The following is an 18248-nucleotide window of genomic DNA, read 5'->3' as shown; positions in this document are numbered from 1 at the left end:
CGTACTACGTTCTCTAGTTATGACCAAAAGACACTGTGTGGAACTGTGGTGAAAAATGAAATGAAATGAAATTAATGAAATGATTTTACATATTATTGCTGATAATTTTACTTTTACTCGTAACAAAACATTCGTATAATATACGACAAAAAGAATATAAAGGTACGAATTTGAAAATCGAATTTAACTGCATGGCCTCTCTTCTGCCCACTACTTTCTCAATATAAGGCCAAAAATCAGGCAAATACCTGAATAATTTCACCTGTCTCGAACACTACAACTTAGTTATATTACTATACTTACTACCTACTGTGATATACCTACAACCATCATTGGACACCTCGCCAAAACGTGAACAATATTAACATGAAGTTGAATTTCAACATGTTGACGATCACTTCACCTCGCCGGTAGAATTTTCCCCGCAGCCCTGACGACTCAGACAACATTTGCTGATTGAGTTGTAGCTCCTTTTATGAGCAAACCGAACCCGCTAACAACATAATGAGCGGCCCGTCGTTAGTGTGGACTGCTGGGGCCGTAACGTTGTAACCTGCGGTGTAGCGGTGTAGCGGTGCAGCGCTGTAGTACATACGCGGGGATGGCGGTGTACAGGAGAAACCAACATTTTGTACGTCACTAGAACATGCTGAGGAAACTTAGATCAACTCCAACATACACAACACAGTGAATGTTTAATTCCCAAAGTTTCGCGGCAATCGGATGGGCGGTTGGGTAATGCAAAATAACGCAACTATTTCAAATCGTGGTGATCGCCAAACTACTGCACCGAACCCCCGAACATGTAGCATCGTTAAAGTGTACACACAGTTGACAATAATATGGAAAATAAAAAAGGGTTGCTCCTTGGACATTACCAAATAACCATGCCATCAACAATCGATGTAATCGCCAATACAATTCAAATACGAGATTTGTTCCTTTTCAATTCCCTTCAAGTTACTTTAGGTCTTTCGCTCGGGGTCTCACATATCTTATTCTGAACGCCGAGAAAGCTTCCCATTCTGTATATTAATACGATAAAACACGGGTATTATAACCGTTTTTAATCTAGAATCAAAAAAGGTTTCTTTCTTAAATAAGAACAGAACGGCCCTAAGACCATAACAATCCATGCGTAGCGCTATTATTACTTCTATAATTCATACTACAATACCTTACTTAGTTTATAACAGTTACAGTTTAGGCGTAGTGTTTATTTTAATCAAACAACAACACATATCACACATTTACAGGTCTCTGAGTCTGAGCTTATGACATTTTTTTACGAAAACTTAAAAATACTATCCATAAGAATGTTTACATTCTCTCTACTCTACTTTTCCTGATAATACGAGAAGTTAAGACATACTCACCCCGTCGGAGTGGTTTGACCCTTCAGACCCGTACGACCTGACACTCTCATCGTCCATACTCGTCGTGGAGGGCACCAGGCGAATGTTCAACTTGGCTCTGTCATAGTTCAACTTCTCCTTGTGCTCGTTTTCGAGGCGTGCTTCAAAACAGTCCTGACACAGTTCTGAAAAAAAAAAAAACATAGGGAGGATTGTATATAGACAGACTACATAATACAAGGCGTGTACTCATTGTGGGGGATTGAGCAGCTGTTGTAGGGGTCCTGTGGTAGGTCTTAATGCATGGCCAATTCACCAAATACACTACAAGTGGCTTGACTGACAAGCAGAGTAAGAGTTAGCGATGCACCTTTTATTTTTATCTTTTACTGCAGCTATCACTGGAAATCACACATACACTCTTAATTCGATAACGGAGTCAGTGCATTAAGATCGCCACACAGGCAAGTACTGAACAATGTATAGTGACGGAAAAAAATAAATTAATAAATAGAGTTCCCCTCTTAACACATTGTACACTATGACATGAGTTTGAGCTATAACTATTGTCGTTAAAATGCACTGGATAGGTGCGGTACTATCCAATAAAATGACACTTGGCACATTTTATTCGGCAAAGAAAAGAAATAAATAGTGAAAAATATAGAAAAATTTTAACATAAAACCATAGAAAAACTGTATACCGATTATTTAAGTACTTTCAATGATTTGCCCAACTTTCAAATTATATATTTTTAACAAGAAGAAATTGAGTCATTATATATTTGAGAACATATGTTTTAAGTGCGAGATTTATCGAGCACTTTAAATATGGTCGATAATATGTATAGACCCTTTTTCACACGTGTTTTGAACGTTACTTTTCGCCACACTACAAAGAGCTTTTATTTTCTTAATTCAAACAAAAATAGGATATTTCTTTATTACAGTTGGGAACATTATAAACTCACAGCATTTTTAGGTTAAGCCTTCTTTTAAAGTTAAAATGAAGTTATATTGATTGTACAGTTTTGATTGTTGCAAATTGAAATGGTTGATGAAACAATAACATATAATTATTTGTTTATGTCGGCAAAATAAAAAGATAGTTATAGTATTTTTCGTACCCAGGGCCAAAAATGAGGTTTTTCCGGCTAGATGAGATAGTTTTTAAGTTCGAGACGAAGTCGAGAAATAAAAACGATCGAGAGCTGCAAAACCATTTCGGTCCATGGTACGAATGCTATTTTCACCACACTATACCCTATTACCCTACTATTTACCTCTATTCGCCACAATAATAATGCACACTTACAGTCAACACAACTAACATTTTAAGGTTATGTGAATAAATTATTTGAGGAATCAGAAAAAATAATAATAAATAGTTTGCTAGGCAGCGGGGACAATAAAACTAGTCTATTGCAATGCTATAGCTACTGATTGTGTATTTGCTGATTTTCGGCCCTAGGGATTGAAAAGCCTGCTCGGTCCCCAAATAACGATAACAGCTGGCATAGACAGCAATACGTAGCGTTCGGCCTCCAATAAACGTTTGTAAAATGCCTAAAAACATCATAGTGTGGTGAAATTATTCGTTTTGTGTTGTAAACAATACAATGATGAATTTTCTCAGGTATTAAACATATTACGAAAACAGGTAATTTCACAGTAGTGTAGAGAAAGAAATTACCATATTATGTTTATTACCTGCGAAAATTCATCATCACACTGTTTACTACGCAAAAATAATGTTTACTTTTTTAATTTTGCTGACATGCACAAACAATTATTTGTTATTGTTTCATCAACTGTTTTAACTTGCAACAACCAAAATTGTCCAGTCAACGTACATTTGAACATTAAATAGAAGGTCCAATCTAAAATATGTTATTACAGTAGTTTTGAAATCATAATAAGTGTAATAAAGAAATATTTCAACATCTATTTCAATTTTAAAATAATAAGTCTTTGTAGTTTAGCGAAAAGTAACGTTCAAAACACGAGTGAAAGTTCAACATTACAATCATGTTATCGACCATAATGTTTAAAGAGCTCGATAAATCTTGCACTTTAAACATGATCTCAAATATGTAATGACTCCTTTCTATTCTTGTTATGAAAAATACTACTCCAAATTAAATTAAAACTAAATGGTGAAGCATTTTATTACTTTTTTATACAGTTCATCAAAATACCTCACACCCGTATCAAAAGTCAAGTAGCCCGATCGACAAATATCGCGATCAAACAAGTATCTATTACAAAAGCCCTAATCTCTTTACCGATATACCATCAGTGGGGTCCTAATGGGACCCACCCTCGAAAGATATCTTGGCAAGTGGTCATCCCTTATCTAATTTGTGCTGAGGAGTGACCACCCGCCAAATACTGGCCCCTCCCCCGCCAAATTGGACACACCAGAGCGGATTAAGCTATCACCCGACCTGTACAACCCTTAGCCTCTGTCCACCTAAGCCACGGGATATGGGGTGGAAACTGAGATATGTGTATGACACGGTAATCAGTCTGAGATGATCAACCCTTCTTCTTCCCCGAGCTTTAATCAGTTTGTCACACTCCAATCCCGTCTTGTTTGTTTGGAATCATTTCTGTTAAGTTGTGGTTTTGTTTCGTAAAAGAAAATTGAGAGAAATCATATTTAAAAGTCCTTATAACATTGTTAAGAAACTAGAAATAATATTTGAGTTTAATACAATCGTTTTAACATCTTGTTTATGTCCCAAAACGTAGTAGTTAGGAATTTGTAAACTAGAACTAGGACTACAGTTTCATGTAATGATAGCACTGTAGACAAATTACACTTTAAAGTGTAGTTGAGATTAGTAGCGAATACAATTTGGGAGAAATTTTTAAATGGCGTTGAAACCGACTAAATTTTTACGCTACAGGCATTTATTTAGTCGGAAACCCAACCTCGATCACCATATCACGAAAGTTGACGGCAGTCACTACTGTATTACCTTTTAAAACCAATAATATTAACGCTGCATCGTAAAATAAGGTAACTATGTAAAACAAAATTCCTAAAAATAATATGTGAATTTTAGAAACTAGCAGAGTCTGATAGTGGCTGCTTAAAACATAATTCTGGTAGGTTTTATTTTGGTAGGTTAAACTCAAAATTGTATTGAAATACTTTTTCTCTCTCCCCCAAAAGAAGAATTAAGTACTGCAGACCAACCTTAAATTATTACAACGAGTAAATCTAAGCCTCAATTTTTAATTTTCTTAATATTTATTCAACTATCATTAAAAAAATACTCACTACGAAAATCATACAAGGCATTTCTGAAGTCGGAAACCGTACCGTATCTTTCCATCACGGGTCAATATTACCTCGAGGAACAACAACTCAACGCTGGCTGCAACGTAAAATCCAGAGGTTTCATAATTTAACCGAACTTGCCACAAAAACTAGGTGTAGAACTGACTTACGAGCTACAGTCACTGCCAAGTTTCACACTGCATGCAGGATTGTAGGGCGGAAGCTTAGATAAGGTAACCTAACCTCGTAAACTAGACAGTTGTCTGTCTAGACGTAGACACCTCACCTTCCCAACAGCTAGCTCTGGGAACCGTTCTCAAACATGTGAATATTTTATACTTAAAATATCTTCAAATAAAAATTTATGTTCCTCCAAGATTCCAGTTAGAAAATCACTGTAGAATAAACCAAACTTAATGTTTACATTAAGTTAAATTTAAAACATTTTTCCTGATTAGAAGGAGAATAGGTTTGACTTTTCTTTTACTTTGAAATATTATAAAAACCCGTCTTAAAAGCAACGCAAGACAAATAGAAAATAACAGATTTTATAAAAAATTACCTTATGAATAAAACCGTACCGAATCTTGTAACACATTGTAGACGGGGGATGAAGTGAAAAAAGGTGGCGTTAATATATCAAACTGGTGGAAAAAACTGGTAATGATGGGACTTCAACTGCCCCATTGCCTTCTCGGCTTGTAAAAACGAGCTGGCAACAGCTCCATAAAAATAAATACGGGGTAAAAAGTGAGGGGTGCGCCGGCGGTGAACCATCCCTTACTGGGCCAGTGGGACACCCACACAAGTGATAAGTACACAAGTGTAGCGTCTAGCACTAAGTAATGAGTATTTAGCTGTATCGTTGGATATTCTGTGTATTTCGGGGTTCGATCAGTATATGTGTTATGCTAACTAGCGCAAACACAGATTTTCAACCCGCTTAGCATTTCTAGCTAAAAAATAACTCCAACATCACATCAGGTGAACAAACTAGGTTTTTTGAGTTTTGTGGCAAAAAATAATTAAGATTCGATAGATTTGTTCATCACGGGGAAACAATTATTATGGTGCATAACTATTTATGGAAACCAACTAATGATGGATCACCATATAAATTACGAAAAAATGCAGCTCAAGCTCTTTGTGATAACATTTGTTATTCTTAAAGCCCCAAAAAATAAACGAGAACATTTCATTTAAGACACAGGTACACCCATAAATGTTATAACACAAGGTCCCAAACGAAACATGAGGTTTCCAGGTTTTCCGAATATACATTGTCAAAAAATTAGGTTATAGGGATTACAAGGGTTATAGAATTCGTATTTAAGATTAAACACTCACTAACAATTACAAAAATACATAGCACGTTAAACCAACTCAACGAATTGGAGTACTAAGTACACAAGACACAATTAAGACGCTTTCCCTGAGGGGCCCTTTATATTCAATATACCGGGCGAACCCAGTAACAAATCTAAACACAACGCAAGGCAGGGTCAAGGGACATCCATTACGGATTAATTACAATACTAACCAGATTACTAACGCGATCGCAACACGCCACCACGCCAGTGTGATTTACTAAGGAGCGGACTGACCCCGCACTAATGAATGGAACTGTTTCTTGCGAGATTAATACAGGATTGAAATTCATCGCCGAGCGTCGCGGTGCCTGTTTGGGCATTCCGGGGACGCTGCAGCGGAGGAGTTCTTAACGTCGAGGTAATAGTGGCGTGTGCATACGAGGGGAGTGGTTCCCTCGAGACATTCCACCACGTTGAATTTTGAATTGGAACACAGACTTATGGGGGCATAACTCAATAATATATTTTAAAATCAGCACAACTCAAAAACTGTAAAGATACTCAAAGAGGGAATTTGGAGCTCCCTGTAATTAACCAACACACATGACGATTCTCATAGAGGTAATTTGGGGTCCCCTTGTAATTAACCAACATATATGACGATCCTCAAAAAGGGAATTTAGAGCCCCCAGTCATTAACTAACATATGACGATAATCAAAGATGGAATTTAGGGCCCCCTGTCATTAACCAACATATATGACGATCCTCAAAGAGGGAATTTAGATCCCCCTGTCATTAACCAACATATATGACGATCCTCAAAGAGGGAATTTAGAGCCCCCTGTCATTAACCAACATATATGACGATCCTCAAAGAGGGAATTTAGAGCCCCCTGTTATTAACCTACATATAAGACAATCCTCAAAAAGGGAATTTAGATCCCCCCTGTAATCAGCCAGCCTAAATGGCGATCCTCAAAGAGGGAATTTAGAGCCCCCTGTCATTAACCAACATATAATACAATCCTCAAAGAGGGAATGTAGAGCCCCCCAGTCATTAACTAATATATGTGACGATCTTCAAAGATGGAATTCAGAGCCTCCCTGTAATTAACCAACATATATGACGATCCTCAAAGTGGGAATTTGGGGTCCCCTTGTAATTAACCAACATATATGACGATACTCAAAGAGGGAATTTGGAGCTCCCTGTAACTAACCAACACACATGACGATTCTCAAAGAGGTAATTTGGGGTCCCCTTGTAATTAACCAACATATATGAAGATCCTCAAAAAGGGAATTTAGAGCCTCCAGTCATTAACTAACATATGACGATAATCAAAGAGGGAATTTAGAGCCCCCTGTCATTAACCAACATATATGACGATCCTCAAAGAGGGAATTTAGAGCCCCCTGTCATTAACCGACATATATGACGATCCTCAAAGAAGGAATTTAGAGCCCCCTGTCATTAACCAACATATATGACGATCCTCAAAGAAGGAATTTAGAGCCCCCTGTCATTAACCAACATATATATGACGATCCTCAAAGAGGGAATTTAGAGCCCCCTATAATTAACCAACATATATGACGATCCTCAAAGAGGGAATTTAGAGCCCCCTGTTATTAACCTACATATAAGACAATCCTCAAAAAGGGAATTTAGATCCCCCCTGTAATCAGCCAGCCTAAATGGCGATCCTCAAAGAGGGAATTTAGACCCCCACCCCTGTAATCAGCCAGCATAAATGGCGATCCTCAAAGAGGGAATTTAGAGCCCCCTGTCATTAACCAACATATAATACAATCCTCAAAGAGGGGACTTAGACCCCCCCCCTGTAATCAGTCAGCATAAATGGCGATCCTCAAAGAGGGAATTTAGAGCCCCCTGTCATTAACCAACATATAATGCAATCCTCAAAGAGGGAATTTAGAGCCTCCTGTCATTGGCCGTCATATGTGAAGAGCCTTAAAGAGGGAATTTGCAAGATGTACTACGAAGTAACACTTGGGTAATTCGTTCAACATTTACGTAGCATATAACAGATATGAATCGTCCTTCAAGTAGGGATGCGTTAGGAAGTTAGGACACAAAGTACACTCCAATAATAGCCAGGATGGGTTACGTGTGACACGGAGGTAAGACTCGAGCCGCCCCGTGGTCGGGTTGTGACGTGGCACGGTGAGGGAACCAATTACCCTCCCTTTTCTCTTTTTTCACACCATTTCATCAGCGCTTCCTCGGCTAATCCGGCAATCTCCCCCTGCCTCCCCTACAAGCCGCTCATCCTGCTAATGTTTATACTCGCCGCTGATCCCTCCGCGACCAACCACTCAACCGCTCATATTTTGCAATAAACGAATGCTTGTTAGACATTAAAAATATGTTCTTAAGTTTATAGTCTCTAACTTCATGTTATATCGTTTTTTATTTGTATTATTATAACTCCTTTTCCCATATTTTTTTACAACCCTTCCCTATTTAGCCTACTATAGGATATTGATTTATATTTTTAATCAAAAATATAATACAAATTAAAAAAAATTGTTTTTTACGCAATTATTTACTGGAAATTGTCCTGCAACCAACATTCGTCGTCAAATGGCACTAATCGTAGCGAAATTCGAGAATATAAGCTTACACTTTACCTTAATAAGCCACTACGTCATTTAAAATTTACATTAACACAAAAAAAACACTATTGCACATGTGACTGTAGGTATGGATTTAAAAATACTGTACTCTGTATCATCAAAAGCACAGTAAAAATGTGTCGGACAAATAAATTACTAACCAAAGCTTATATTTTCAATATTTCCCAATTAATCATGGAACAAATTTGACATCAAACCTTCTCAAATTAGACAGTGTGTTAACTACTGTAGACATCGCAGAGAAACAAAATATAGCCAAGGATCTATTTTTTTCTTTTTTAGATAAAACCACTTATTCAGTTTCCAATAATTCTGAAGCAATATCGACAGACATTAAGAATTAAAACTCGTAATTTACAAAAATGTGTTAAGGCGTTTTGTAAATCTCTTCTAAAATCATTCGAGTGTTCCCCCATAACTAAATAGAGAAAATAATCGCCTAGACTGTATCCATTTTGTGTCTAGTTCCACATACCTATACCACGTAACTAAGAGCCAACGTATCCCAAACGACTTAAAACCATATGCGCCCCAAGTAATACACCAAATAAACTATAACAATTTAAAACTCGGAATGTTTTGACTGTTGTGAACAGAACGAAAGACATCCCCGCCCTGAGAGGACCTGTGTTGTGTTAATTTAGTGGTGTTAATAACTGCAACTGGGGCGGCATTCCTCTCAACTAGGTCCACAAATTAAACACGTCCCTTCCAGCCCATCTGACTTGGTCTTTCAAACGCTGTAATTAACCTTGTGGCTTCAGTTGCTTAGGTTGTACTTTGCCTCTGATAATCACTATAATAAATCTAAGAGATCAATTACCAATATTTCTAGCATTATACATAATTCCGTTACAGATTTTAGCTAACTTTTCTACGTAAGTGTTTTGTGTTTTGAGATCTTGTATCATTGTTTTCCATTACCTGTAAGTAAAAAATCTACTAGTAAGGAACTCATATATGTAAGCAAACAAAACCAGACAAAAGCAAGTCTAGTGATGAAATATTTAACTATGTATCCATCAGATTACATTTTTTATTGGACTTGGTGCTACTAAAGCAGTCGGATAGTAACTACATATAAAAAATTAAAATTAATAAGTAAATTAACGGTAGTCATAATATTAAAATTTGACATTTAAAAAGTCAAACTTAAAATTTATACTCAACTAAACTTCAAAATTTTTACATTCCTATTGGCTAAGTGTAAGGGGATTTAACAATTGACGTACTAAACTTTCGAATCAGATTTTAGATTTTTTTATTATTATTCATAGTATTTTACCAAATTCTGTTTGTTTATAAATTTACTAGGTGGGTCACCCGATGGCCAATCAAATTCACTTGATCTAAGGGAGGGGACATTAGATAAATACGTGGTGATATACTGAAAATACCACGGAAAGAAAATAATGAAACAAATTGATTTGTAAGAAAATAAACGGTATCAGCAATGTGACACATACTTTCTCCCATTAGCTGTGAACAACCTTTATCAAAGCAATTAGAGAAACTATGATATTTTTAATAGGTAAAATCTTAAAAGTTGCATTAACTATATTCAATAGTATCCAAAGTCACTGATATTACCTAATGGTTTTCAAAAGTGATATAAACAAACACACGACGACTGTATGTTTGTTGACGACTGACGACCCTGACGACTGACGACCCTGACGACTGACGACCCTGACGACTGACGACCCTGTGACGGCTGGCGAACGGACGACACAATCATTGCCAAGAATTGTCGACAACTTGTGTCAAAGCTATTAGAGGAGGAGACTTGTGAATAAGTTTGTGTGAGGGATCTTTTATTGGTCAGGCGATAGGTCTAGAGGGGGTCGTAGCGCCGTAGTCATGATTGTCTTGTAAACTTATACAACAACTCCCCCTCCCTCCCCCCCCCTACCACCGCACAACACTGAGAGCAGCGTGGTTGACCGCGTTAGATTTTATTTTTGGAACTCATCTAAAATAAATATTATTTATACTCCCCGCAAACTTTCGTGGCGGCTGAGGGATTAGGACGGCCGGGTGGTGGCCCGGCCCCTAATTAGCCCTCGCTCGGCTGCACTGGGTTTTGACCATGAGTCAACAACTAGGCGTAATGCATAGAGGATAGAGTTTTTGTATACCACCATAAAGTGTATTAAATAACGTCATTTTTGTAACCTGCATCAAATAACAAGAACATTGAGCCCAAACACGAAATAATTACGATGATTTTAAGAAGTATATAGGCCTACTTGGTTTTAAAATAATAGACAGTTTTTAGAACAAGGTATATATTTAAGGTTACTGTATTTCCAAACTATTTACACTGCTGTTCACTAACTATTTGCAATTTACAATTATGTACGGTACAGAGAATATTTTCCAAATCACGCCGGAGATGAATGTGAAACAAAAGGATAATTGCGATATTATTAAATACAGGCCTACACTTTGTTTTAGTATAAAATCATAGAATAAATTATATACATTTTAGACAATTTAAAAACTATTCACAATACTGTTCAAAATCCATTTACTATATTATGTTATCCAGATTCACTCATGAGCTGAATGTGTTACAAAATATTTTCTATATTAACAAGTACAAACCTACACGTTTTTAAAGGATAATACACAGTTTTCAGATCAAGATATATATATCTAAGAGTATTTAAATATTATTTACATTACTGTTCACTAACTATTTACAATTATATACATAGACTTGTTGGTTCTCGCAAGAGCTGGAGGTGAAACCATTTCCCTGAAAAGAAATATCTGTTAGCACCATGCCGTTGTTGTTCGTATCTATATATGAATACAACTAAAGTTTGGTCTAAACATTGAGTAGATTGGTGATGTTTTATCTTTAATTATTTAAGATTTATTAATTTTAACTTTGGACGACATTCTCTGAACATAATTGTAAATAGTTAGTGAACAGTAGTGTAAATAGTTTGGAAATACAGTAACCTTAAATACATACCTTGTTCTAAAAACTGTCTCTTATTTTAAAACCAAGTAGGCCTATATACTTAAAATCATCGTAATTATTTCGTGTTTGGGCTCAATGTTCTTGTTATTTGATGCAGGTTACAAAAATGACGTTATTTAATACACTTTATGGTGATATACAAAAACTCTATCATCTATGCATTACGCCTAGTGCCTGACTCATGGTCAAAACCCAGTGCAGCCGAGCGAGGGCTAATTAGGGGTCGGGCCACCACCCGGCCGTCCTAATCCCTCAGCCGCCACGAAAGTTTGCGGGGAGTATAACTGATGTTAAACGAATAAATGAACCAGGTGCATCATTGAGTCTATATCGATTAAATTAACACTTTTGAGTGGTATATAGTTACAAAAATCACTACTGTGAAATATACATTGCATCGCTATTTTTAAGAGTGTAGGGGTCCCGGCCTACATTAAAGTATTATTGTATTAGTTCATATGGCTGTAACCTGTTTTAGCTTACAAATTCGGATAAATTGATCTACAGGGCCGACAGAGTGAGGTGTTGTAAAACACAGCTTCCTTTCTTGTATGCTAACGGTTCAATCCAACTGAAAGGGCGTCAAATTTAAACTATTAGAAGAAATTAAAGATTGTCAAGTTGATGATAATGTTATACATATTTAGGCTCTTCCAAATAATCAAGCATGGTCTTTGTTTGAAGTCCACTTTTAGTAATTAGCAAGTTTGAAATCTTCAAGATTATTGTGGACATTTTCCATCAAATTTGGACAGTTTTCTGATCGTTTCAGGATCTGGAAACTGATCTCCTCTTAAGGTCCGTCTATATTTGTCTACTATTCTATTTTAAGTAAGCTACTTTTCCCCCTGAGGACAGGATCAGATTCCAGATCCCGAAACCTTGAGACAATTTGTTTTTGACCAATTATAATGGGAAATTTACACAGTAATCCCTCAAAACAACATAAAATGTTTGAGTACAAAACAGGCTACAGCTGATCAATTTAGCAGTTACCTGGGTTGGTGCTGTAGTCGACGTTGACGGTGACCACGTGGTCTGTAGTGTACAGTCCGGTCAGTATATCCCACTCTTGCTTGGTGACAAACACCAATCTGGAACAAAACAACATACCCTTCAAAACAAACACTTCACGAGTTCAGGAACGTTAAACGTCTCCCAGGACATAAATTACCAGATAATATTTTTTAAATAATAGAATCAGCCGCTAAGTGTCCGGTAGAACTTGGCAGGAAACCAAAATATCAGCTGAGAAATACAACAAAACAAGTGCTGTCCCACGAAGAGGTCTAAGATCCAAACATATCGAACACGCTACAGCTTTACAGTTATAATAAGTACAGTACACATGAAGAAAAAATACCCCCCGAGTCTCAATCAGAACAAAATGACGGAGCAAAAAATAACGACAAAGTTGGCGAAAAAGTCTGCTAGGGTGATAGCAATGGCATAGCGATTTATGAACTTGTACTTTATGAATTTGTATGAAGGGTTGTGAATCAAAAATCGCTTAACTGATGATAAATCACAATTATTTAACTACTTTAAGATTATCGTCATGTTCGGAGATTTTGTTCTGATGGATTGGATTCAAGTGAAACTCGTGGGATTACATGTGTTACTTTGCAGTTGTTATGTTTTAAGTTAGTGGCGTGTCCGATACGTCAAATATTAATTTAGAAAATAACAACCCTTTCAAATGGAACCTTATACTCAAAGAACAACTCATTGTGCAAAACGTGTAACAAATTTCAAAAACAACAAAGGATATTCTGTAGTTTCATCGTGACTTTTCGTTATTCTTTGGGAAATTTTGAAAAATAATTAGGCCTTTGGAACTAAAAAACTGCGTCATATTTTGTAAATCGAATGCTTATTTTTTATATTGTCGGATAATAGGCCCAAATACCGGAAACATTTTCTTAGGATTCTATACAAAATGCGTCTAATATCTATAAAAATGCAAATAATAGAAAAAATGAGTTTTTCAACGTTTGTTTTTAAGTTTAATAATTTTCAAAACACATTATCAGCGAAATCGTTAGATATTCTTTAAAACATTCTTTTTACCATTCAAAATATATCCTAAAAACACCGTCACTTATTCTGAAACGAGCTATAAAACCCACAGACTATAAAAGAACCTTTTGGAAAATTACAATTTCCACCCGCGACATCGGAAAACTTGAAATCAGCCACTTTAGTTATCACCACCAAAAAGTGGCGACGGGAAGTTAGTTATAAAGTTAATTAATCGTTGTAATTTGTTAGTGTTTAATGAGATTCCTTGAGTAATGAGGTTTGGCCCACGGGGCGGAACGGAATGCGACAAAACCCGAGCGACACGGTTGTAAGAAACGCGGGTAAACTTCATGTGGTGCTTCTGACGTGGCGGGAACATAGAGTATCACCAGTGATACCAACACAACAACATTTTTTTACGCGGGTCACCATTTCATTACGTCGGGGGTGAAAATGCCCTGATTACAAAGTTCCGACACATATTCTTTATATTCAATCACAAAATAGTTAAAAGTGAATTATACAGGGTGGCAATAAAGTCCGAAGACAGTTAAATCTTAAAAAAATAATTTAGATAGAGCAATTTTTTTATATATTTAACTGTCTTCGAACTTTATTACCGTATGTATTATAGTCGTAAGAGCATGATTCTTACAACCTAATGAAATGAAAAATAGTCTGTGACATTTTGCAAGCTCTTGTTTTCAACTATACGCTTTCACTACCTCGTGACCGAACAAATTCGTTTACGGTTGTTGCGAAGTAAACTATAAAATTATCTTTCATTGTTAAAACTATTTTGGAACTTAAATTTTCAACCCCTCATAAAACTGGATAACATTTTGATAGAATAATTTTTTGTAAATTTAATATCGCCGTATAGACAAATGTTCTCAAATATTTTTAAAAGGGTTCAAAAACTACCAGGTGTCCATAAAGTCTTGGCCTGATTTTAAGTGGGAAAGTTAACATACGCAATAACTATTGTAGAATTTGGGTCAGTGAAAATCCCAGGATTGTGATTGAAAATGAAAGTGCCAGCCCAAAACTAAATCTTTGGTGCGGTGTAATGCATAATGGAATCATTGAATAATTTGTCTTTGGGGAAGAAAATGTGAATGGGTTTGTTTACAGTTATGTTGGAGTTGTATGTAGTCCCTCAATTAAAAGAACGGCAACCTATGATAATTTTCCAGCAATACGGCACTTCGCCTCATTGGGCTAAATGTGTGATGGATTTTTAAATCTTCACTTCCCCGGATGCTGGATCGGGCGTGATGGCCCGAAGAAATGGCCACCTCGTTTCCCCGATGAAACCCCATGGATTTCATGTTGTGGGGATTTGTCAAAGACACTGTCTATTCTTCCCCGGTTCCTAATATTCACACACTGTGGGATAGATAAAGAAATTCTGTAGCGTAACCCAGGATATGCTGACTAAAACCTGGGACAAACTGAAAATACGGATAGAAGATCTGCAGGCCACTGTAGGCGCACACGTAGAGTTACGTTTGTACATACAGTAGTTATAAAATCTTAAGAAGTTTCCTGTTATATCTGTAAATAAATCTGTATCCTACTACTCGTTTTTATAATATGCGGTTTCTTTATCATACCAAGACTTTGTGGACACCCTGTACTTTTATTTACATACGTGTTTAATCATAGCCTTCTCTAGTACACAATAGTTAATAGTTTAATGCCAAGAATGCGAAAGTATTTCCAATTTTCTATATAGTTACAAATAATTTACATTCATTTTACGTTCCATTTTTACATTTACACCACACAACCTTGTGTCATTGCCTTACACGTTAATTGGCGGCTGAGATAATTAATCAGCTTCATCAATATTGATTTTGTCGATTAGTAATCACATAATTAAATACACCGTTTACTTACGGAAACGTAAATAAGTGCCAATTACTTTTGTAAAGGACGCGGTAAAAAGTCTTAACTAAAGATTGAGGTTCGTGTAGTATCAATTTTCATAATGTTGAATAAATTGAACAGCTAAACTGAAATGACCATCCAGACATTTAATTATCAGCCAGATTTTCGTTTAGAGAGGCAGTTCTCCTAGTAAGAACCCTTATTTATTGATAGGTGTACTACATCTTGAAGCTGGCTCTAAACCAAAGCAATGTCCCAAAGCTATACAATGGCAATTGGCGGGGTTTGAACTCGGGATCTCTTGGACAGAAGTCTCGCACCAAAAACTAGTTGGTAAAAACCTAAGGAAAAAGAATAAGAAACGTCGGCAAGTTACACAGATCCAAATATACTTTATTTTATAAAAAGTACACAAAATAAAATAAACATACACTTACAATGCAACGAAAATGTCTTAACCTTTACGACAAACTTAAAAAGTATGCTTAGAATTAATAGAGGTGACAAAAATCAATGATGACAGGTTTTTTACGTCAGGTATAGAAGAATACTCGGACCACAGTTTTTAGACCTGTGAGGTCATTGAGGGAATAACATTATTTCCAACTCTTTCTCTAAACTGCACTGCGAACCCGAGTGAACAAAATCAGTTGAGTCCATAGCTAAGCAAATAAAACTTTAGACCATTTTATCTGCTACATTATAAACTGATTGAGCAATATATTAATGTTATTTTACGTCCTTCATAGTCGGCTGGTGTCCATCTGTCTTTTCTCAATCCAACATTTGTTCATTCGTTCGAATATTAATTTCCTTTCTTCTTCCAGAATCGCTCTCCCTTTTCCCTTTCCTTTTAACTAAAAATTTTCCTCGGTGGCAAGTTCTATTTACGGTGGAAGCCAATCATCAGTGGCCGTTGGTCGATATTTATTTTTTATTCAGATTTAAATTATTCTTCACATAGATGTTAGAGTAAAATGTCTATTATGATGGTATTATCAATTTAAACGAGGTTACACCTGTATATTTAATATATCTAATTAATATTTGAACATTGGTTTTTTTTTATAATAATGCTTGTGTTAATTTCACTCAAACAAGTGCATTGACATAAAAAAATATTCTAAAAACTTGAGTAACGATTTTGTAGTTTCTTAACGTTACAAAAATTACAAAATGGTATCTTCTTATTCGCGTACACTGTCGCAAACGAAATAAGAAATATTATTACACGACATAGTATTTTTTACGATTTATTTATGTTTACTTTGTGTAAAATTTATGACAGCTCTCGAAATCATCAATATTTACTTCCAAAAGCCCAATCCCGAAACTTTGAAGCGTTTAGGTTAGAACCTCATTCTTCAGTTTACCTCATTCTTGCTGTACATATGTCTGTAAATTAAATTTGTCGGTTTAATAGTTTCATCTTCAACTCGGAACAAACAGATACCCACAAAACCACCTCAAAACTCATCACTAATGAAGATAGTATCGAGAAGCGAGCTGGCGTAGTGGTTAGAGCGCGGGACTTCAGTCGCTGAGGTCCCGGGTTCGATCCCCGCCAAGTCACCAATGGATTTTATCAAAGTGATAATGCCGCGAAACCCCTAGGTCTAGCCTGAAGTAATGTGAAAAACAATCCCAGGCTCGTGCCTAGCGTCCTAGGAAAAAAAATGAACATAGTATAACCGTATACTTACAATCAAAGTACACATTTCTGGATCACTTCAAAACACACCGCCAGAACAACGACACCGAACATCGCGAGTCCACAGTTGAAGGGGCAGCATTAGCATAGACGGCGCTAATACGTTATTAATTGTTCAATATGCTAAGAGCAGAACTGTGGGCGGGCTCAAAAACACGCGCATTTCCATAATGGCGACACCCAGACATAATGCCTCTCACTGTAAATCACTCTTAATCAGATGCGTGAATATAATTAGCATTGTCACCGTGGTCTTGTCCGCGCACTCCTAGTAGCTGTGATTACTGTGGTTAACATCGGTATTATTGGCATAGTCGGTGATTAAGATTGTATAGATTTTCTGAGGTGAGATAAACAAATAGTACAGATTTTATCTTTAATCATGAGTTTGTATTTAGAAAACGCCATGAGAATTGTCAATAAACCAGGAGTTTTATTCAAGATGCACACTAAGGTTTATTTTAACACTAACGAGCAGGTGTGCGTTTTGAGGTTGGGTGAAACGAGTAGACTACACAGATCTGACGATGAACAAGTACAACTGTATTATTGAGCATACAGTTGTATTGTATGTATGAATGTCCCACGTAAGGTGTCCCAATTTGATTACGGAAAAACGGCTTAACATACATAAAATTATTTCCCACTAAATCGACCCCAAGGAAAACATTTTCTTAACCTTAACGTCCTTATTTAACGTGAAAATATTTCAACTTTTTTTTCCGATACAGGGTGTGCCAAAAACTGAGGGTCACTAGTTCGAATCTCGGAATTTTCAAATGTTTGTCATGTTATACATAATTTTAAAGGTATTTAATAGACAAACATTTTGGCTGAAACAGATATCAATTATCTTTTTCCGTTTCAAAATGGTGGCAGTTTTTTTATTTATTTTTTTACACTGTATTTCCTACGTTAATCCTTGGGGTCGATTTAGTGGGAAATAATTTATTTCATCCTTGTACATTAAGCCGTTTTTCCGTAATTTGAGCCACCTTACGTGTGACACCCTG

At 36.3% G+C, this 18248-nt stretch overlaps 1 protein-coding gene across 2 annotated transcripts in view; it reads right to left on the bottom strand.

Annotated features, from left to right (window-relative positions):
* LOC128990964 (ubiquitin carboxyl-terminal hydrolase 48-like) overlaps positions 1–18248 on the bottom strand; it is a 109599-nt gene that overhangs the window by 47746 nt on the left and 43605 nt on the right. For both annotated transcript variants that reach the window (XM_054413646.1, XM_054413648.1), the window contains 2 exons: positions 12606–12703; positions 1377–1540 (listed from right to left, as the gene is read on the bottom strand). In XM_054413646.1, the coding sequence (XP_054269621.1) occupies positions 1377–1540; positions 12606–12703 (262 nt within the window). The remainder of the gene's footprint in view (positions 1–1376; positions 1541–12605; positions 12704–18248) is intronic.

This window comes from Macrosteles quadrilineatus, unplaced genomic scaffold (assembly GCF_028750875.1).
Source record: "Macrosteles quadrilineatus isolate MER2022 unplaced genomic scaffold, UCM_ALF_1.0 Scaffold_3__2_contigs__length_128488019, whole genome shotgun sequence".
NCBI classification, from domain to species: domain Eukaryota; kingdom Metazoa; phylum Arthropoda; class Insecta; order Hemiptera; family Cicadellidae; genus Macrosteles; species Macrosteles quadrilineatus.
This window is presented reverse-complemented; position numbering and strand designations above follow the sequence as displayed.